This window comes from Aythya fuligula, chromosome 1 (genome assembly GCF_009819795.1).
Source record: "Aythya fuligula isolate bAytFul2 chromosome 1, bAytFul2.pri, whole genome shotgun sequence".
Taxonomy (NCBI): Eukaryota; Metazoa; Chordata; class Aves; order Anseriformes; family Anatidae; genus Aythya; species Aythya fuligula.
In genome coordinates, this window is record NC_045559.1 from 13,256,642 (window position 1) to 13,278,646 (window position 22,005).

At 37.7% G+C, this 22,005-nt stretch overlaps 3 protein-coding genes across 9 annotated transcripts in view; 1 reads left to right on the forward strand and 2 right to left on the reverse strand.

Moving 5' to 3' along the window:
- FBXL13 (F-box and leucine rich repeat protein 13) overlaps positions 1-93 on the reverse strand; it is a 74,773-nt gene extending 74,680 nt beyond the window's left edge. The window contains 1 exon segment of the mRNA XM_032200007.1: positions 1-93. Coding sequence (XP_032055898.1) covers positions 1-93 — 93 coding nt within the window.
- Positions 92-12,257, forward strand: ARMC10 (armadillo repeat containing 10). Its single transcript, XM_032200086.1, has 8 exons — positions 92-293; positions 383-435; positions 590-683; positions 1,848-1,999; positions 3,270-3,404; positions 4,702-4,878; positions 6,643-6,714; positions 8,222-12,257. Exons 1-8 carry the CDS (start codon positions 92-94, stop codon positions 8,474-8,476), a joined length of 1,140 nt encoding a protein of 379 aa, XP_032055977.1. The 3' UTR covers positions 8,477-12,257.
- Positions 10,106-22,005, reverse strand: part of NAPEPLD (N-acyl phosphatidylethanolamine phospholipase D) — a 22,411-nt gene continuing 10,511 nt past the window's right edge. For 6 of the 7 annotated variants that reach the window (XM_032182951.1, XM_032182986.1, XM_032183006.1 and 3 more), the window contains 4 exons: positions 21,564-21,867; positions 15,654-16,300; positions 14,594-14,708; positions 12,361-12,586 (listed from right to left, as the gene is read on the reverse strand). In XM_032182951.1, coding sequence (XP_032038842.1) covers positions 12,461-12,586; positions 14,594-14,708; positions 15,654-16,300; positions 21,564-21,867 — 1,192 coding nt within the window. In that variant the 3' untranslated portion in view covers positions 12,361-12,460. Of the gene's footprint in view, positions 10,169-12,360; positions 12,587-14,593; positions 14,709-15,653; positions 16,301-21,563; positions 21,868-22,005 lie in introns of those variants that run through there. The other variant, XM_032182959.1, reaches the window with a different exon arrangement.

The following is a 22,005-nucleotide window of genomic DNA, read 5'->3' on the forward strand; positions in this document are numbered from 1 at the left end:
TTTCCCCAGGGGACCGGCTCGGCCGCGGAGCTGAGGCGAGGCCGCCGCCATTACCCCGTCGGAGGCAGGCCCTGAGGTGCTGAGGGGCGCCATGGCCGCGGGCCCTGCGGGGCTGGGGGCGCCATGGCCGGGGCTGCCCCTGTCGCTGTCTGAAGTAAAAGGAGTAAAAGGAGTTAAAGGAGGAAAAGGAGTGCCGGCAGGGCGAGGGGGCGGCCAGCAGCACCCCCGGGGCGAATATTTTCAAACGCGTTTATTTCTAATGCGTTGGGTGTATTTTGCTAAGACTTTATTAGGTTTGTTTTTAGTGGTCTCTGTAAATAGACGAATAGTTAAGAATAAAAATAATAGTAATGAAAAAGTGCGTTCTCCTTTTTCTCCCAAGTCTCTCGCAAAGGCTCTTCGCGGCTGCTGGGCGCCGCTAAAACCGAAGCTGCGGTGAGGTACAGCAATGCCCGGCTCCCTTCAGCTCCTTTATCTCCTCCACCTCCCTCAGCCCCCTCGGCTTTCCCCCGGCTGCAGGGCGGTGCCGGATGGGGCGGCTGCTTCCGCGGCCGGGGCGATGGGGGAGCGGCGGGGGGCGGCGGTGAGGGCGGCCGCGGCCGGGCTGGTGCTGGGGGCCGCCGCCTGCTACTGCCTGTGGCGGCGGGCGGCGGGCGGGGGCCGCCGGCCGGGGCCGCCCTCAGGTGAGGCGGGGAGGGGATGGCGGCAGCGCCGGGGGCTCGGCTGGGAGAGGTCCCGAGCCGCGGGGAGAAGCCGCCGTGTGTGGCGGGGGGTGGGCTCGTTATTTAAAAAAAAAGCACAACAGCCCTCAAATATATGCATTTTTAATTCCCCTAAAGCGTATATATCCAATCGGCGTATCAACTTAACAGGTTTATATGCTGTTCTGGTGTTGAAGCGGTGTGCCCCCATAACTCAAAGCCAAGCAAAAGTGGGCCTGAAGGAACTTGCAATGTGAAAATGCAGATAAGAACCAATTTAGTTGGTTTCCCAAGCTAGCTGTTGGGTTATCGTAATTTGCTTTGATTTTATTTATTTATTTTAAATCAAGGAATGTGATGGTGTTTGCCTGAGGAAGTGCTGGCAGCAAATATGAGAACCTGTGAAGGATTTCTTAGCTTCCAAAAGTCATTTCCAGCCATCCGTGACTAGTCCAATAGTCACAGATCGGGTCTTCAAGCAGTTCAGCTACCTAAATAGTTCTGCCTCCAACCTGGCTGAAAATGGTCCTTGTTGTCATTAGTGTCACAATTTTATGAAAGCCAGGTACTCCATAGCATCACTCAGACGGAGAAGTGGCCTTCCTTAGCCAAGCAACTGCACTCCGTGAACAGCAGCATTCTTAACATTTTGGCTGTTACTTTGTCAAAGAACCTCAGCTTACTGGCAAAATATCATCAGCATAATGTCTGGAAATAGTAGTCTTCAAATCAGATGTTTCATTCTCTTTTCCCACAGTGTTCAGACAGATCTCCACGTTTCATTTCAGGGAACATTAGAAAAAAATTAGCATGTTTGGTGAATATTCCTTATAATTTTGAATGGGAGGTTTGCTGTTGGTTAACCAAAGAGTAATGTACACCAAGCTTTGTTTACATATTCCTTTTTTTCTTTTTATCATTTCTACTTTGAAAAGAAGTAGCCATGGGATTCAGGAAAAAGGATGGGAGTCCTGCTGTGGTAAAACAGAATCTTTTTGCTATGATATGGTGGTTGGGTACAATCAAACTCAGAACAATATGTACTATAACTAAGAGCTAAGGCTCAGCTTGGTCAAAAAAGCATTCAGTGGTAACTGTGAAATGTCTGAAACTTGGTATTAAGTATTTCATTTAATTTTTAAACAGTGACAGACAAAAGCCCTCCAGAGTCACCCCATACCATGGATGCGGATGCTCTACAGAAACTTATTCATTTGCTCCAGGCCACAGATGATCCATTAATTCAAGAGCAAGCTTTAATCACTCTCAGCAATAGTGCCGCCTTCTCTGTAAATCAAGTAAGTATTGTTTTTTAGGAAACAATGGTGTTTCAATTCCAGTCAGTATGGAAAATGAAAGGTGTTGTTTTGCTCAAGAGTGACACAAGACTGAGAGCTAGGTTGTCCTGTGTTCTAAAATCCATTTTATGTCTATGCCTTTATTTCCTGCTAGTACAAAGAATGTAATTTACCAGCCTTAGAAGATTTATCTAAGTTTAATCTTTGTACAAATTACATTTATACAACTTAGTCTGTACAGCATTCCGTGTTTTCAAAGTACTGTAAATATCCTTATATCTTTTGTTGCTTACACTTTTGTAATGTTAATTAAAGGGTTGAATTTGAGACAAGGTAAATAATTTCAGGATCTGGTCTGAAATTCACTGAGATTAATTTGATGTAGTTTTTTATGTTTATGAAGTTGCATGCCATTTCCATCTTAGTAGCTTCCCAACTAAGTCTCTTCAATTCAATTGGGAATATGATGCAGAAAAGCTTTGAGATGGATGCACATTTTCATGCCTTTGTAAAGGCTTAACCTCCAGGGTGAATTTGTCTTTTGGTGATTTAATGACTTCTAAATGAGAACAAAAAAAAAAAAAAGAAGTGTAAGGGAAAAGAAAGACAAAGTTTTATAATTTCTACTTCTAATATCATTGTCTCAACTATTCTATAAACTTGATATGCAATAATTACCTTTGATCGTCTATAATCTGAGATGCTTTAAGCATTCTTTGCACCAAGGTTTAGAAGTAAAGGCATTATGCCATTGCCAAATAACATCAAATAACACTTTGACCCTAAGCAGGACTATTGGTAATTTCAATGGAAGCAATATACTTAAAGGGCAGCTTGGTGATTGCACATTTTAGAATTAACAAGCTGTAACAAATCCTTCTCCAATTTAGCACAAGCAAAGCATAACAGATATTTTTCTAACAGCTTTAGGAGCTGTCTTATTTTTGCAAGCTCTTCAAAATTCTATTATTTTCTGAGCAGCTCTTCAGAAGGATGTATAGTATTGATGTCTGTGAAATGAAATTACTTTCCAACATGTTTTTGATACTGTAAGCTGGTAATAGTTTCAAAATAAATGCCATACATAGTTTGTTTTTGTATGGGATGATAACATAAAGAAATAACAAACTGCTAACACTCTTTTAAAAAAGTAGTCTGTCATGTGGAAGTCATTAACACATTCCATGTGGATTAAACAGAAACTTTGAGTAAAGCCTTCATCATTTAATTTAAAAATTGTAGTAATCTTATTATGTCTTTTATTTTTCAGGACATAATTCGAAATTTGGATGGCCTTTCTGTTATTGGAGGGATGCTCTCAGATTGTGTTCCCAAAGTTACAGAAAAAGCACTAAATGCACTTAATAATTTGAGTATGAATATTAAAAATCAGGAAGAGATACAGGTAATTTTTTTTACAGGGAAAAAAAATAAGAGTAATTGAGTCACAGAAAATAGTACAGGGCTTTCAACATATTTATTAAATACAGGGAAGGATGCTAAAATCTTTTGAGGTTAGTCATATAAGACGTCATATCTGGATGATCTGTGTATCCTAAGGCCAAATGGATAACTTAAAAATGCATCGTAACACTGGCAATTACTTCTTTTGAAAAGAAAAAAAAAAAAGACACAAAACTAGACAGCCTGTGTTTAGCTTTCACCAAATGCCACTGAACAGAGATTGTGCTGTTAATTTATAGTGAAATTATGTGAGGCAAGATGATTTCCAAATACGTCTAGAACGTCAGTAACAGTTGTTTATTAAGATGGGTAGCAGGCTGAGCCTAGCATGACGTTTAGGCAAAGGAACTGGAGAAGAAAATGGGAATTGATCCTTTGGGTTTGTCTGCAACGCATTTTTCCGTGTGATATTTTAATCTTAAAAGAAGAGGCTGTAATAATGGCAACAAGTCCTGCTGGTAGATACAAAAGATGGTATGGATGGAACAGGACCAGACATAAAAAAGCAGCCACTTTTGACATTATCTGATTGAGAAGTGTCCAAGTTTACGTGCAGGTTGGAAGACTTTGGGTATTTTCGTCATTAGCTTGATAAAAAGACATCTTGACTGTATGTGGTCATTTGCAGCACCTTTAGTGCTGAGTACCTTTTTTTTGAAGTGGTGCTTGCCAATTGAAAACATTAATGTAGGCATATAGGTAGAAAACAACTCCTTTTATAAAGTAAAAGTATTTTTTTTTCTTAGTGCTCCAAGATTCATTGTGTGCTGTCATCCAGAAGAATCTAGGTAAATAATAGTTGCAGGTGTCAGTTGTCATCGTTGTTCTTGAGGAGTATGCCAGTGAATGGGCCACATGGGTGGAAAAAGGGATGTCATTCCAAGACTTATCATTAGCTTGATCTCAATGTTTAAGAACCTTAGTTGCTTTAAGTCACTTTTGAAACAACTTCTTAAAGCAAATATGCCACTTCTAGAATGGAGTCAAAACAATTTGGGTTTTCAGAGTAATTTATGCTTCAGGGAAGTTATTTAGCATGAGTCTGTACTGTCTGCTTCTATCAGGCCAACAGAGTATCTGTGTGTATTAAAAACAAACCAAAGCAAAGTCCTTGTTTCCAAGTGCCTTGATCAGATTCTGTATTGTGTTCACTTTAGGCTACTGTTGCTAGACCGATGATACTATTTGTGAATAGAAAATGTGCTTGTATTAAAAAGGAGTCTTCCCTTTTTCCCTAGGTATATATTGAACAAGTTTGTAAGAATGTTGAATCAGCCTCTCTGAATTCTGATCTGCAGCTCGCTGGGCTCAGGTTGTTGACAAATATGTCTGTTACCAGTGACTACCACCATAAGATGATAAACCAGATCCCATGCCTTCTTCGTGTGCTTTCGGAAGGATCTGAAGGGACACAGGTAATGAGTACTATATTGTTACAAACCAGTTATGAAGCTGTTTTACTAGCCTCCTTTCTACTATTTTTGTTATGTGGCTTAGACTGTGCTTAGAAAATCAAGTATTCCTTGATGATAGCAGTCCATAAAATCTGTAAAATGTGGATCAATATTACTTTCTCTATGTAGATTCAGGAATAGGGGTGAGAGGGAAGAGCATCTCGATAGTGCATTCACCGGGATAGAGCTGTAGCAAAGGGATAGAGCTGTAGCAAACCAGCACTGTGTGCACTGTGTTGTTGCTCTATGCCTTTGCTCCAGCAACTCTAGAATTCTTTTCTGCTTCTGAAACATTGCAATTGCATCACAGAGCAAGGAGGATCTATCTACATGTGAAAGGCTTCACTGATGCACAAATCACTGGGGAAACATGCCAAGCTGTGATAACCTAAGATCTCCATTTCCTTTCTTTACGGTTGTTACATCTCTTGCACCTGAGTGGCTGCAACGGGAAATTATTTGTGATTCTGTGCTGATTTGGGAATTATTGCCAGAAGTATTGAAAGAGAAAAGTTTCAAAGGAGGACTTCAAATGTTGAGCTTCTCATCCACCAACATCCCCAGGGCCTTCTCCTCAGAGCTGCTCTCAATCCATTCTCCACCCAGCCTGGGTTTGTGCTTGGGATTGCCCCGGCCCAGCTGCAGGACCTTGCCCTTGGCCTTGTTGAACCTCATGAGGTAGCACAGGCCCACCTCTCAGGCCTGACCAGTCCCTCTGGGTGGCATCCCTTCCCTGCTGCGTGTCGGCTGCACCACACTGCTTGGTGTCATGGGCAGACCTGGTGAGGGTACACTCGATCCCACTGTCCGTGTTGCTGACAAAGATGTTAAATGGTGCTGATCCTGATACTGACCACTGAGGAACTCCTTTTGTCACTGGTCTCCACCTGGACATTGAGCCACTGACTGCAACTGTTTGATTGCAGTCATCCAGCCAACTCCTTATGCACGGAGCAGTCCGTCCGTCAAATCCATGTCTCTCCAATTTAGAGACAAGGATTTCACACGTAATGATTTTTAGGAACAGTGTTTTAGTCCATCTTGTGAAAAAACACAGATGCATAAGTGAATGAGTAAGTCAGTACTTTTGGCTTGTTGAGAACACATTTCTTAGGAACAATCCCATCCCTCAGTACAATGGAAAAAATAAACTGGATTTGCTGGGTATTAGAATTTAGTAGCTTGCTTTTTTTTTCCTCTGCATCCTACTCTTTATCTGCTTATTCTTTAGATTTTATCTTTTTTCACTGTCATCTCCTGCTTTTAAAATACTAAGAAAGTACCAGACCTGTATTTAAGAATTGCATAAAATATTACAATTGAGTTGATTCATCTAATTTGCTGATGTAATCGTGTGAAAGCTAAAGTCCTGAGTAAAGGCAAATTCTATAGGCTCTCATCTTTTTTTTTTTTTTTTTTTTTTTAAAAAAAAAAAGGTAAAGGTAAGCTAGTAGAGAATATATTGGAGTCATTGCAGTCTGGTGACGATATTAAAAGCAGCAGCTTGATTGCATGAGTGTTTCCTTCCTTTAGTGAAAATTTGTGTTCAAAGACTCTAAGAAAAAAGGAATTATGAAAAATCAGAGGATAGTGGACTATAGTAAAATATAGCAGGGCAAATTAGGGGCAGTCAAAAGTGCTAAAGAAGATAAGGAAGCACTAATTTCTGCTCTCACCCATTCTGGTTTTAGAGCTTGCAATGAGTTTGTATGTTCCTCATTTCAGATCCAAGTTTTGAAAGTACTTGTGAACTTATCTGCAAACCCAGCCATGACAAGACATTTTCTCAGAGCTCAGGTAAGGTTCTTGTTATTTCACTTTTTTTTTTTTTTAAACATTTACATATGTATATGTGTGTAGATCTGTAAATGAATTAGAAGAACTTAAATATTACAAGTACATATGCAATTCCAGAGCAAAATTTTAGCAAGTACCTCGTTAAAATTAATAGTTAGATGTATACAGTCTTTTACAGCTTAGCCTCCTAGATTGCAGTGTATTACAGATTATATTAATTGCAGACTGTATTTCTTGCAAATGGAGAGTCACAGAATGTAGACATTTTAAAGCATTTGGTCACATTTCATGTGCAACATTCCAAATCACAGAGTGGTTTGGGTTGGAAGGGACCTTAAAGATCACCCAGTTTCACCCCCCTGCCATGGGCAGGGACACCTCCCACCAGACCAGGTTGCCCAAAGCCCCATCCGGCCTGGCCTTGGACACCTCCACAGATGGGGCATCCACAGCTTCTCTGGGCAGCCTGGCCCAGTGCCTCACCACCCTCAGAGTAAAGAATTTCTTCCTGATACCAAACCTAAATCTACCCTCTTTTAGTTTAAAGCCAAATAATTAGTGACAACTTAGATACTGTTCTTACTTTTCACCAACGGGGTAGTACCATGAACTTTTTAAAGTAATATACAAAGTACTCTGATGAGTTTCAAAAACAAGCTCAAAATATCCTTTCCAGACATGCAGTCAGTATATAGATTTATGATAGGGTACGAAGTTCAAATACAAGCAGTACTGTAGATCATTGTTTTCAACCGCTGTTTCAATAGCTAACGGCCTGTACCAAATAAAATCAAATTCCACTGAAATCCCCACCTCCTTTCTCAAATGCATCCATAAATCTTTGTCTCTAAGCACTATAAATAAGCTTTCTTTGTGCATTACTTATGTCTCCATGGAGAACTTTTATCTGATACTTGCTACTTGGCATACAGGTTTATTTCAGTTACATCTTTTCCTCACAACAAAACAAAGATCCATGACTGGAACACTTACACATCCTCCTTCTCCTCTCCAAATAAGTTCCTTAAAATGTGCAATAGCTAATTCAAAAACCAAACTTTTGTTTTTGAGATATCTGCTGCCAGAAGCAGAGCTAATCTAGATATTACCGGATTTTCATGACTAAGACAAATTTAGGGTAGCTAAATGTTCAGTTCTCTGTTAAAAGTGTATCTTTTACTGTTCTATCAGATATATTAACATACAAACATTCAGATCACCACAGAGGGCAAACCCAGCACTATTTAGAAGAAAAGCAGACCCTCTTACAGATCGGAATTTTCTAGACCACTGTATTTTGGAGATTGAAAGTACAAAGCATTGATACACACACAAGCCAGTCTTTTCTAAAGAGCAAACATGCATGCTGTGCAGCATATGGAGTTCTGGTTTATGTAGCTTCTGTTTAGGTGCAGGTATTTTTTTCCCCAATGTTTTAAAGTTAATGTTAAGTACATGTAACTAAATCCCTGACTATTAAGTATGGATTCTTTATTTAATATCCTAGATGCCATCACTGCTGTTACTTTTTGACAACTGCATGAACAAAGATATTCTGCTTAGAGCCCTGGTGTTTGCAGCAAACTTGAAAAAGAATGCGAACAATGAAGGTGGCTCGATGATTCAGGACCAATACAGTGAAGATTCAGTTTTCTCCATACTCTGCAGGGATTCTACCCCATTTGCTCAGAAGCTGGCATCTTTATGGCATCACCCTGATCCAGAAGTGAAAGAGCAAGTTGTGAGAATATTAACGCAATAGTAATTTTAAGAAGTGACTGACAAAAATATCTAATCTTAAGATATAAAAGAGTACTGAATAGGCATAAATCAGTTATTACAAAAGAGATTGAAATATATTTAATAGAGAGAGCATAACAGATGTCTTATAAGAGATAAAGCAGTAAGTTATTGGCACTGAGAAACCACTATCCAGGTGGTACGTGTACACAGAGGGAGGCACAGTTTAAAGCAGGAAAGCTTTTATATAGAGAGTGAATATTTAAATGGATGAATAAAGTCAATCTAAATATTCTCAATGTCATATTTTATGCCTTAGATATTTACAGCTGTTGAATATCTATAGAATGATGCATCAAAGATTCAGGACTTCAGTTCAGGCATTTACATTTTACTATTCTGATATCTACTAAGAAGCTACAGGCAAATCTTAGAAAATCTTAAACAAAAACAGTGCCAAACTACCACTGACTTCCTGCAGAAATAGTATTTTCAATGAAAATTATAGATTAAAATTATCCAACGCTTTTTTTACCTTAACTGCAGAGAATGCTAAGCATATGAAAATGTAGTATGAAAATACATCCATTCCATTTAGCTAAACTGCAGTGCAGTTAACTGCAACATAGAATGTTTCCATACTTGAACAAAATCATAAGGATTTTTATCTCCCTTAAGCAATAACTCTAAAGGAAAGCATACATATTTTTCAAAATACTTTATTTTGAGCCAGGTTATCTACACCTCTGCTTTACTATCGTCATTAGAGAACTGTCATGCACATTTTTACAAAAGCTTCCTGTTCTGGAGAAGCCCTCATGCCTGCTTGGAGAGACTCAGTGAGAGCTCATGGAGAGCTCTATTCCTTTCATCAACATCACTGGAACATCAGTGGAATAGGTGCTTCTGTTGAGTTAGCCACCATAAATTTTCAGTCACCTCTGCAGCATGAATTCAAAACGAAATGTAATACATCTAAACATCGTAAAGGAAACTGAAGGAAGTTTCACTGATGAACACAGAACATGTAGTAAACACTTTACATTAAAACAAGACTACTGAAACTTCCAGAACACCAAACCATGGAGAAAATAGTGTCAGATGTATAGGCTGGAAAACTTAGAAGAACTGTGTTAACTAAATCATTACCAGATGCTTCATATTTTTAAGTTAATACATACACTCCACTGTTAATATTTTTTTTCTGTATATTCAGTAGATACTTTATTTTCAGTAGACAACTGTCTTCAAATAGAACGGCAAGAAAAATATGCCAAGATCAATAAACAGGTAAAGCTACATATATATATATATGTATATGTATATAAAATCTACTTTGTTTATATGTAGTTTTTTAACTCAACAGGAATAACAGAAGTGGAAGTTGGCATGATTCCCACTCCAGAACTCTGACAATCACTGCATTTAGAGTGAACTTCCCTTTTTCCTTCCCACTGGTCCAAAAAAACACTGTTCATTTTGCAATATGCAAATTACAGTACAATCACATCATGTTTTGCCATATTTTGAAGATTTTTTTTCCTGCTTCTGTATTTAACAAAGTAGTAGGTCAGACACTGCGAATTTTATCTCACCTTTTTCTTCTGAGACAAGAAGAAATTAGTCTGTTCCAGGTGTATCTGATTTTATATACATATGTTTTCTTAACCTCACCAATGGAGATGTCTAGATGTCCCTCTCCATGTTCTTCAACCTAAAAATAAGTTTTTCATGCATCATCTTTTTGATAAAGTTGTTTGTCCACTACCAAAGGAAAAGAATTCAAATGGCCATTGTCCTCTCTATTTAAGATACATAAAAACTTTCTGCAGCATTGCCTCAATCTTTTTTTTTTCCCTGGCCTAGGAAGAGCTATTTTTAAACCTGTTCTTCACAGAACAATACTACTGAGATGTTTTGAAACAATGCAAGACTCTCCAATGTGTCTTCATAAAACTGTCTTAATTTTTCATCCCCTGCTCCATACCCCATATGGAATCTTAACAGCACCAAACAAAACATAGCAGTCACTGTTCTGCATACAAGTGCTGTGAACGAATGCATCTAAAACAAAACATATTCTATTACTGACATACAAGGCTCTGGTCCTTATAATTCAGTACTCCACATTATTCTATGATTCTATGATTTCTGCGTAGCTATAACAGGTACTGCCTATTTTAGTTTCATTTTCTCTTTCTAAAATGCAAAATTTTACAAAATACAGGCTATCGATTTTGAAAATTGAAAGAACAACTTGAGTTTTAACCATGTCCTACAAAATACTCTTAACATCCTGCAGCTTTGTCTCCTCCACAATATTATGTGTAATATACGTCACATTATCCTACCCATTACTGAAGCTGTTGTTTAAATGTAAGGCCCAACATAGATGCCATCTGAAATGTCCTCCCCTTAATTAACACTGAACTAACAGCAGTAGTTTTAAACTGGTTTTGAATCATCTAGATATTCTGGTGATAACATTCCTAGAAGAAATACCTTTTCAAATAAAGAAATACTGATTTTCGTTAGACATGAATTACACTAAAGGAATATGAGCTACTTTTTCTCACAAATATTTTAATCATCTGTTCCAGAACCCTTCCTCATAATGAACTTGAACTAATTGATCTTTGTCTCTTTCTGCTTTCTTTGTTGGTATTTTATTTATTTATTTATTTATTTATTAAGACTTATAGGACTTCCCAGCACAGGTTTTAAAAAGGCTAACTGTTAACAATTAAAGATCATTTCAGTTTGCTCCTAGCAGGAAGTCTCATTGACTGGTTATAATTTACCAGTTTTAATTTTAATTTTAAAAACTGATCTTCATGGACTGGGAACGCAAAATGTAATGCACAAGAGCAAAAAAAAAAAAAAAAAAAAGACCCATATATTCCACAGATGAGAAAAATCATGAACAATCTATTTATTTTCCAATGAAATATGAAGGCGAGTAACAACCTTTTTATTTTTTGGCAACAATATGCTTTAATCCTGTAAATGAGCATGGCAATTTGATACAGATACATTTAGCCAAGTATTACAATAGTAAGTAATTTTGTAGTCTCTCATTCAACTTTAAAATTATAGGGAAGCTATAAGGAAAATTACCGCAGCCCTTGCTTCAGACTTCTCACTTTAAAAAAGTACTTAATAATAGGCTGAGTCAATGCAAAAACAAGCGCCATAAAGTGACTCTTTCATCTCATATACTGCATTTGACAAAAAAGTTATTATAGATGCATTCAGGCCTAACTTAAAGACACTGACAAAACAGTATTAGGGTGCAGATATTCTGGCCACCAGTAAGTATCTACACATTAATGTTGCATTATTAAGTGCTCTCTCACTCTCTCTCTTAAAGGCACAGTTCTTTAAATCATTTTAAAATTCAGCTTTTGTGGTTCCTCAGTAAATGAAAGTGTAGAAGCACTCAGTAAAATAATTATCTTACTGTACTTGTGCTTTACCAACACAGCTGTACTGGGAGACTCCCCACATAACACAGAGTGAAGCTATCAAGAAACAGGGCGTAATTTTGAAATTAATGACTAACAAGTGGGAGATTACATTTTGACAATGAATAATTCAAGTCAGCCATTAATTATAAGATTACATCCTGCTCTGAGGCTATTATTGCTGTTATAGGTAAGATGAAGAGTTGAAAAAAAAAACAAACAAAAAAACACTGTACAGTGTACATCAGTGATGTATGTGAGCCTGAAACTCCAAGTTATACCCAGACAATACCTTGTATATTAACCAGATCACCACTCAACATTTGTAAACAATTTAACTAGTAAAATCAATTTAACAAAAAAAAAAAAAAGTGTAATTGTAAAATTAACTTTATATGCAAGCTTTACTTAAGAAGCTGACAAACCTGAAACCTAGAACTCATATTCACTCAATCTGCTTTGTAAGTACATCAAATTAACATTTGTGATATTAATTTCTAGTTCAAATCAAACAAGGCTTACGAGGAACTGTTACTGGTTCATTATTCAGACCCATCATTTGTGCTCAAGTCCCGTGATTCTCCATGGCTTAAGACAAAGAAGTCTTCTTTTTTCAAGCCATATCTTTCAAGAGCTTCATTCAGTTTAACTGGAGGATCCAAATAATACTGGAAAAGAGCAATATGAGGAAAAAAAAAAAACAAAAAACAAAAAACAATTGAGGCATATGGTAGAAAAAAAGAAAAAGAAGTATCACCACTCTAGAACACTGGCTTACATTTTAAATACTACCCCCAAAAAATTGGGGAACATATTTGTCAAATTGAACAAAAATGTTTGGTGTAAATTTTAGTTTTTAAGCAGTAAGAATGCTGATTTACATTCTTAAGTAAGTAGTAAGATGCAACTTATCCAAAATTCAGTCTTCAGTGTAATTACAGAATCACAGAATTTCTAGGTTGGAAGAGACCTCAAGATCATCGAGTCCAACCTCTGACCTAACACTAACAGTCCCCACTAAACCATATCCATAAACTCTTATTAGATTAAATTAGATTTCTTAAAAGCAGAAACATGGTCATTAGTTATTCTTAGCACAGAGGAGGAAGTAGTAACAGGCAGTAGATGGCGCTTTCTTGTGTTAGTAAAACAAACTTGTCAGTTTTAGCATGCCATTTCAATATAGTTCCTCTTAAGTTACTTCATTGTATTTGTTGTATTTCAAAAAAGGCATCATAAGGGAGAATCGTCCTTTTTTTTTTTTTTTTTTTTTTGCTAAATAGCTAATTTGTATCTCAAGTGCTAGTGACACAGCTTGTTACAAGTATCATGGATAGAAAACATAACTACAAACATTTTGCCTCAGGTGAACATACTTAGCTTCAGAACAAAGTTACCATGTTGCCTGGTGCAAATGTTGCAAAGAAAGTTGAAAAAGAGCTGCCAGACAAGGTGTAGAGTATATGTAGATGCTTCCCTTTCACCATACTTTTATTTTGTCACTCTTAAGGTAACTGCTTATTAGAAATGGGGAGACGGGGCAGGGGAAAATCAGCAACAATTCAGGATAACCTATTTTTTCCATATTTTTGCCAGTAAAAGAAGCTATTATTTAACTATGAATCAAAAATAGCATTCAATTTATTTACTAGACAGACATAATTACATAATTAATAAATACTGTATTGAACTAAGGGCGCTCAGTGCTTATGTGATGCACTGCTGAGTTTGCTTCTATTATTGCACAGATGTCCCTGCCTACAATGTTCCTTATTCACACTACAGGATGTGTTCTAGTTATTTAAACCTCCATACAATCATCCTATTTTTTCATAAATTATTTGCCTTTTTTTTTTTCTGCCTTCATATTCTAAAATTACCGGTAATGCACTATCACATCTACTTAATTTTCCATATGGAATGCTTAGACCCAGAAGATTGTATGAATCTATACTGAATTAATTTCTTTCTTGTTTTCAGATGAAAGGATAGAGGAGCTGTTGTAAGAATCAATCTATTGATTGATTAAAACCTAAAGGTTCAGACTTTAGGGCACACGTGAAGTTATTGAAATTCTTGACTAAAGTGTAATTTTCTTGGCTACTTCAGTCTTTCTCTGCACCATATGTTTTGCATTTTAGTATTTACTTGCTAACCTTATACCATATACAAAGCAAGAAGGTGGGCAAATAAAAAAAGCGTGCAATTGTACTTCACTGGAGAGATCTATTACCTATATTTACTTTCTCTAAATCAGCAGGACTACAGTTGTAACTATTTCTGTGCATCTGGTTCCTTCACCAACAAAGAAGGGACTTTAAACGTGCTGCTTAGCAGCGTCCCCAACATGTTCCTCTGTCTCATGGACTTTTCCATCAAAAAGAAATTCAACCTTAAAAATATTTTTTTGCTAAAGTTACAAAATTCTAATGAATCTCCAGATGTTTCAATAACTCTGTTCTTTAAAATTAATCTTAACCATGGAAATATGATATTCAGTTACGAAAATGTTGGAATTGTTTTAACTGTAGTACCTATAGGAACAACTTTTCACTTCTGTAATGTCACATTTTAGGTATATACTACATATCTGTAAATGTAAACTGCATGAACAAAGTTTCATTAATGATCACATACTCAAGAAATCCAAAATCATATACAGTGCTCAAACTTACCTCATTTGCTAAAGCAAAGGTTCCCCAGTGAATTGCTACAGACTTCTTTGCTTGAACATCAATATGAATTCTTACAGCTTCTTCAGGATCCACATGCTGGTGTTTCATAAACCACCTACCAAAACACAAAGTGCATTTTTTGTGTCACATAATTAAGTGCCAGATTTCTTCTTAACTTGCATTAAGTTGCAAGGAGTCTTAAAAAAATATACCTGCCTAATCAAAAAGTTATAGAGTATACATGCCTGAAGAATATCCAGAGAACTCAAAATTCACAAGCTGGAATATACCAACATACCCACAGAACAACAGCTCACGTATTTTACTCCCTTTTACAAAAAGTTTTTCTTAACTATATTTTGAAAAGTATTAATACATATTATTGGTACCTGGAGGCAGTAAGACAATAGATTTAAATTCTATTTAATTTCATTCTAATATTCCTTATCAAAAAGTACATGCTTCAGAAGACAGATGAAGGGAATGGTAGTAAATCAGAGGAGAATCTGGCAATTTTTGGAAAAAAAACAAACAAACAAACAAACAGATTTTTACACTTTGTTCTGACCCCTATCTTCCTTTCCCAGCCCATACATGCTTTGCCTCCAGCACTGTATGAACGTTATCACCTAAAAGTCCAGATACTCCATGATAAGTAGGATACGGATTCCTGAACAAATAGATCTTATACAACAGATTAATCTCTGTCTCCAGCTAAGTTGTAAAAGCAGCATAAGGACTGAAGCAAGGGAAAAATGCAGCAAGCTGCATGCATCTAAATGATGTGGGTTGTGTGATGCTATTTAACAGACAAAGCCACAAAGTAATTCCAGATTTTTACTCAACATTTTCATGGAAGAAAGTCAGCTGATTCACCCTTGCTGTACTTAGTACTGAAGAATAAAACCTCTGAGAACACCAGGTGTACACAGGCAAGCAAACTAGACATTTTAACTCCATCTTCTGATTGCCTGGCTGGTTTTGTTTGGTTGGTTTTAGAAGGGGAGGTCATTCAGCAATTTTTTTTTCCTTATTTTGATCGAACTTAAGATTTTCATACCTTGGCTCATAAGCTCCAATGGGGATGGCTGCGAGATCAAAAGGTCCAAACCTTTTACCTATCTGTTCAAAAGCAACACAGTAGCCGGTGTCTCCTGAAAAGAAAAACCTATTCCAAGGCCCCAAGACAGACCAGCTGCCCCACAGAACCTTGTTGTCATCTGTCACAGTCCTTTTGCACCAATGCTGCGAAGGGGTGAAGACAAAAGTTACGGCGTCGTGGCCAGGGACACAGTTCTCTTCCCACCAGTCCAGTTCAATCACGTTCTCACAGCCGCATCGCTGCATCCAGTCTAAGAGCCCCAGGGGCACAAACCAGCGCAGCTCGCTGCCGAAGCGTTCGTTTAAACTTTTTACACTGTTGTAGTCCAAGTGATCGTAATGGTTGTGGCTGATCACCACCGCATCTATTTTGGGGAGCTGGTCAACTGTGCACGGAGGTCCTCGGAAGCGCTTGGGCCCCATCAGCTGCACCGGGGAAGCCCTCTGGCTGAAGATGGGGTCAGTAAGAAATACGATTTCATCCATTTCCACCAGAACTGAGGCGTGTCCCAGCCACGTCACTCGCATGCCAGTTCCCGTCTTTCCAACAAGTTCCGGGTTTTGAACAAAGTACGGTTTCAAAACTGGAAGCTCTTTATCGAGTTCCTAGCAAAAAAGAATATAATATGCATGAGATATCTGAAAACGTAGTTGGCTGTAGAATAAAAGCTTCATATAAGGCACCAAACATTACAGTCAAGTCTCATTTTGTTTATATTTTAAGCAACCTCAGAACTGCCATACAGATGCTTTTTTAATGGCTGTTTTCCCAGCAACTTCCTCCTAAAATCACCTTTGATTTTGTCACGTTTTCGCTTCTCTCTCAAGAGAGAGGAGAGAGCTCAAGAGTATTCCATCAGGCCAAGAGACCTACCAAGAGAAAGCACGTTTGAAAGCATTACAGTGAAAGCCCTGCAAAGCCCTGCAAAGCTCAGCTTGTGCAACTAAGTGATGCCTCCCCAAGCCCTAGCACAAATAAGTCACACAACCAGGGATAAAAGAATACAATGTTCCCAAAAATATTTGCCAAAGCTCTGTTCTACCAGCCTGTAGCAGACCCTCTCCCCCCACTAAGTATGGAAGGACCACCTGGGGGTTATCCTCACTTCATATTGATAGTTTTTACAGTTCTGTCTTCATATCTGCCAGTAATTCACTGAATATTCACTGAGACTCAGATCTCATTTTTAAGATGGTCCTTTAGGCACTTAGCTATGCTTTTCAAGAAGTTTTACTGAAACTTTCTAAGTAATTAAAATTTAATTATTACTGAATAAATCACTGTACCGATCTGCCTGTAGGTTCGGGATGCAGCCCCGTGAATGACCTACATCAACCAAAATCCATACTCCTGTGTAACAAAGTTAACGAAACCTTCCCCCACCTGCCCTCTTGTTCCAGCAGGAATGCTTACGCAGTTCTCAGATCTGACACCTCAGACAACTGAATCAGCTGAATATTAATCCAGAGGAGGAAAAAAAAGCTTTCAGCTTGGTCAGCTTCCATATTTGACACCACACAGCCTCAAAAGTGCTGCAGTCAGCACAAAGGAGGCCATGGCTGTATGTTATCTACTGAAACAGATCATCAAACCACCACTCCGTTCTCTCTTTTTGAACAAAAGTTATGTTCTTCACTGCAGTTTGGTTGAAACGCGAATGGAAAAAGCTTTATTCGTAGTAAATAGGGGGGTTTCTATTAAAAAAAGGTCCTCTCAGAGTTCCTGACCATCTCCATCTCTGTTGTATGGTAGCTACAGCTCTCCTCCCAGATCGCTGTGCTCTGCACTCCTCACATTACTTGAGTAGAATTTTCCTTTATTAGGTGACTTCTGACAACTCCTCTCCCCCTTCTAACCACTCATGTCCCAACACTTCTGGTTCCTACCCACATTCTCCCTGTCTTGGTTGTTGCTTTCATTCCCTGCCTCCAGCATAGCAGATAAACACTATCAGATAGCTCATACAGAGCCAGCCTCCTGCTCCCTTGAAAGCTCAGCTGATACTGTGACAGCTTAGGAGTCTAGGATTTCCTTTGCTAAAACAGTCCTGGTAGCTTCAGGGAAGTTACTTACCCTGCAATATTTTATTGATTTCGAGGGCATATGTCGGGGTGGATACTGAAATCTTACTTTAAGTAATGAAATATTCATGAAATTGCTTTTTCTGAGAGCTAATGGACAAGACGTGTGTCTCCTGGAAAAAGTTTCATTACTGGCTCAAAAAAAAAAAAAAAAGAGGCATATACTTACTGTATAGAGAACCTCTAAAGCTGACTGGTTAGTGTAATACAATCATTTAATTCATAGAACAATGAACAAAGTATGATTAGTAGACTGAGAAAAGCTGTCACTTCTCTAGGAAAAAAATGAAGTGATGTTTCATTCTAAGTACACAACAGTGCCATACTACTCAAGAACGGAAATCAGGTCAACACATGAAATTATGTGGTTAAATCCATAAAACAGATTATATCAAGAAAATTAAACACAGATATGAAATTTAATAATTCTCACAATACATTTTATGTCAGTAAGGGCATTTTTTATGGCAAACATTCTTTTCACGTACTTGTTTTTAAAGTGGGACTACAAATCATTGTGCACTGAAAGTCAGGCAAGTTCACTGTGTCCTCACACTTTTGCATCACAACTATGCCCACAAAAGACAAACTCTTAGGAAAGAGCTAAATTTTGCTATTTCAGGTAAGACAGCTCAATCATTCTATGTCTCAAATAAGAAGGCAACTGCTTGGCTCTCCCACCAAATGAGTAAAAGAATTCATTCTACTTATTGGCTACGCTATTTTTGTCCAACAAAAGTTTCTGGCCAGTACTAGTAGTGCCTGACAGAGTGTTTACACTAAGCAAGGAGTTGCTTATGTACAATGATTTCTCACTCCTCCTGGAGAAAGGAAGGTGAGTCTCAGTTCCAAGACCCAACATGTCTCCTCATGGCCAGCTTCAGCTTCAACCAGTAGCAAAGGGGACAGGTAGTAAGATTGACTGAACTGTCATGTGGCAATTAATGAGATTACATGTTTAGTATGTGTTCACTGAGATGCAGCTTATGTTTCACTGAGAAATGGTGAACAACATGGACCACATCCTTAAGATCAGTCATAGGAAAAAAAAGAGGAGCATTTTCAGGGTTTGTTCCTAAGAAGAGGAAACAAAAACAAAGTTTCCTGATAACCGAAGACTTTCTTGGTTCAAAACCTAGATTGAAAGCCTACTTATAAAGCAGTGAGCACTAACAATTCAAATTAGAAGATCTCAAAACTAAACCACAAGTTCTACTGGCAGTATACTGTTCTACTCTAGTATACAAGTTCTACTGGCAGATAGTGAACAAAATACATAAACTTATAGAATCTTTGGCCTGCTATAGTACATTTTGTTCTCTGACAGACTGACCAGAAACATTAATACCACAGGAATTACAGTAGAATTTTGAAACACGACATCCATTTCAAGTCAGCTACCAACAGAAGGAAACGTGCCTAATGCTGTCTTGTCTTTATCACTGGTAGAATATGAAAACGTGCCCTACTGTGCCATGTTGTGTCTCCCACCCCCAGATCTTTCCTTCCTAATGCAAAGGAAGGAGAAACACATGACTGGCTTTGGTAAAACTTGCTAATTAGCTTAGGATTTTTGGCACTTAGTTCATGCTGGAATACCACTGGATTTTTACAGAAATAAGAACATTCTCCATTGTTGATCCAACAGCTAATACTTCAGAGGCACTTCAATAGCACTGGAAAAAAAAAAGCTTTTAATAAAACCTGTATTAAAAGTACAAAAAGTTTATGTATTCCAGATAATGATAGAGGCTTGTTGTGAAGACATGATTATAATACATATAGCTTTTACCCACTGAACTACCTGGATTATTTTTATTTTTATTTTTTTTGAAAAAACATATGCAAAGCATTTGGTACAGATAAACTGAACCTGCCCAGTATAGCAGCACACTCAAAAGTGGAAACTAGAGCAGGAATCTCTTGTAAGGATACGTTATCTACCAGTGCTAAATAAAGTATGGAGCCCTTAGTTTGAATTTTAAACAAGCTCAGAAGTGCTTTACAGCTTGATTTAGGTGTGGAGCAAACGTAACTGGAACAAGCATCAAAATGGCTGAGGATCCAAGAAGTGCATTTCATTGATCCCTATCTAGGTTCTTCTGTTTCTGATTTACTTCACCGAGCTACTGAATAATTGCAGGCACTTAATTCAACAATTTCAGATGCAAAGCAATAAAATTAGTCCAAAATGAATTCCAGTTGGGTCAGAGAGAGAGCACTTTACAACTGGTAGAGTGCAGATTTCTTTGTAATCATTCTTTATTGCAGGGATAACCAGTAAATTAAAGAGGAGCGCTGCAGTTCTCCACTGCCATCAAAGCTGCATGTTCTGCAGTCTGCACTACACCTGAGCACTGCCTACTAGGTAGCTCAGTCACTAAACAGTTTCTGACCAGTGCTGACAAGATCTGCAGCGATGATTATAGGCACCGTACACACACAGAATAGGGCAGCAGTCAAAGGCAACTGGGAAGAATTTTATGTGAATTTTACATAAATGTGGCTGAAGTATCGTAATGCAACACGCTGTCTGGAAAGCTGTACACACTGCGATACAACTGCTGTTATTACAAGGTACAGATAATGTACAGAAGCACAACACCAAATTTAAACTGGTACATTGTTGGAATGGATCTCAAGACCGAAATAGGTTTGTTGGGCTTTTTTTCTGAAGTCAATTATTACTACAGAACAACTACAGCCAGGATTAATTCCCCCTTAAATATGCTGCGTCACACATCCTTAAAGAAATCCCCAAATTTTTCACCCTTGTGTTAGTAAATAACAATTTTCCTGCTAGTAAAGTTGATCAAATTACTTCCTTCACAGGTAATTCATATACAATAAAAATAAAAACGTAAACTCTTGCTAAATACTGCCTGGGAGATTATAGCTTACACTTGCCTTCTTGGATGCTTAAAAGCATTATTAACTCTTGTTGGTTCAAAAGTGTTTTCTCTGCTTGTGTACCCTTTAGCACAGCTCTTCTGCACTGCAAGACAACACATTAGAAAATAAACTGAGAAGTAATCCTGTCAAAACTGGAGCCATCCAACCAATGGTTTTCCAACATCCATTACTCTTCATGGAAAAGAAGCAGCTTTCAGAGGTTGCTTCTCCCACCTCCTCTTTTTTAGACCTTCTTTATATATACATTTGACAGAAGCAATATACAAAGAACAAAAAATGGTGTTTCCCAGTAGGCTGGCACTGTACCTTTAATATTTCAGTACAAATACTTGCTCAGATTAGTTTTAATATATACATTTTTTTCTCTTGATACACTGAAACAGAAAAACATCTCCATAAGTAAGACAGCTACTATTTAATATATATATAAATTTACAAAAAAAAAAAAAAAAAAAAGATTATCTCAATGGCAGTATGAAAAGGATATTTAAAATCAAACATGTCACAGCTTTTGTCTGATATGTTTGTTATATGATTCAGAAGGCAATGCCTATTAAAAATTAAACAGTTTATCTGTTTAAGTAGTTTACGATTGAGCTAGGAGATCATTTTTGTTGTTTTTGTAAAAATAAACTGACCTGGATAAATCAAAGGTTGGGGAACTAACTGGAAGTCAGAAAAAATGAAAAGGCAGAAAGGATCATCCCGCTTTTGGAAAAGAATAAAGAAAGCAATTCCAAAAATCAGAAAAACAACACTGAGGAGAGTCTCCAAAAATTGTCTAAAAAGGTATTAGTTAGGAATTATCATGTTTTATCGATTACAGAAGAGGTAAGAGCAATCTAGATCAAGACCAGAATAAATAAATACTTACCTGTTTTGAACTTGGCACGTTGCTGTTATCTTTTTCCATGAGGCACCATTTCAAAACATTTGGCAAGGTTGGTGACTTCCATGTTGGCCATGGGTTGACGAATCTCCCATCTTTGCCTCTCTTTGATTTAGTTACATCTTCTTCTAACCTGTAATCCAGCCTGAAGCTTTTCCTGGAGGTCCTGGAGGAATCGCTGCCCCTGGATCCTCGATCTGCATTCTGAGGTTTCCTCACTGCTTCCTTAGGGTACTGGCTGCCTGCAGACGGCTCTTCTATTTTCCTCTCCATATCTTTTTGAGGAGAACTAAAATACATTTTTAAATTAATCAATCTTTTCTTAGATTAATGTCAACGTTCATAAGACTGAATCTTCTCACACATTAGAAACAAGCCTGCCCTACTCATTTTATGATCTACTGTATTTTTCTTATTTTTCTTTTAG

Excerpts from the sequence above, each read along its gene's own strand:
- ARMC10 (XM_032200086.1), top strand. The coding sequence starts at position 92 with ATGGCCGCGGGCCCTGCGGGGCTGGGGGCGCCATGGCCGGGGCTGCCC. Across the intron at positions 436-589 it reads CCGCTAAAACCGAAGCTGCG|GCGGCCGCGGCCGGGCTGGT; the intron begins GTGAGGTACAGC and ends GCGGCGGTGAGG. Across the intron at positions 684-1,847 it reads CCGGCCGGGGCCGCCCTCAG|TGACAGACAAAAGCCCTCCA; the intron begins GTGAGGCGGGGA and ends ATTTTTAAACAG.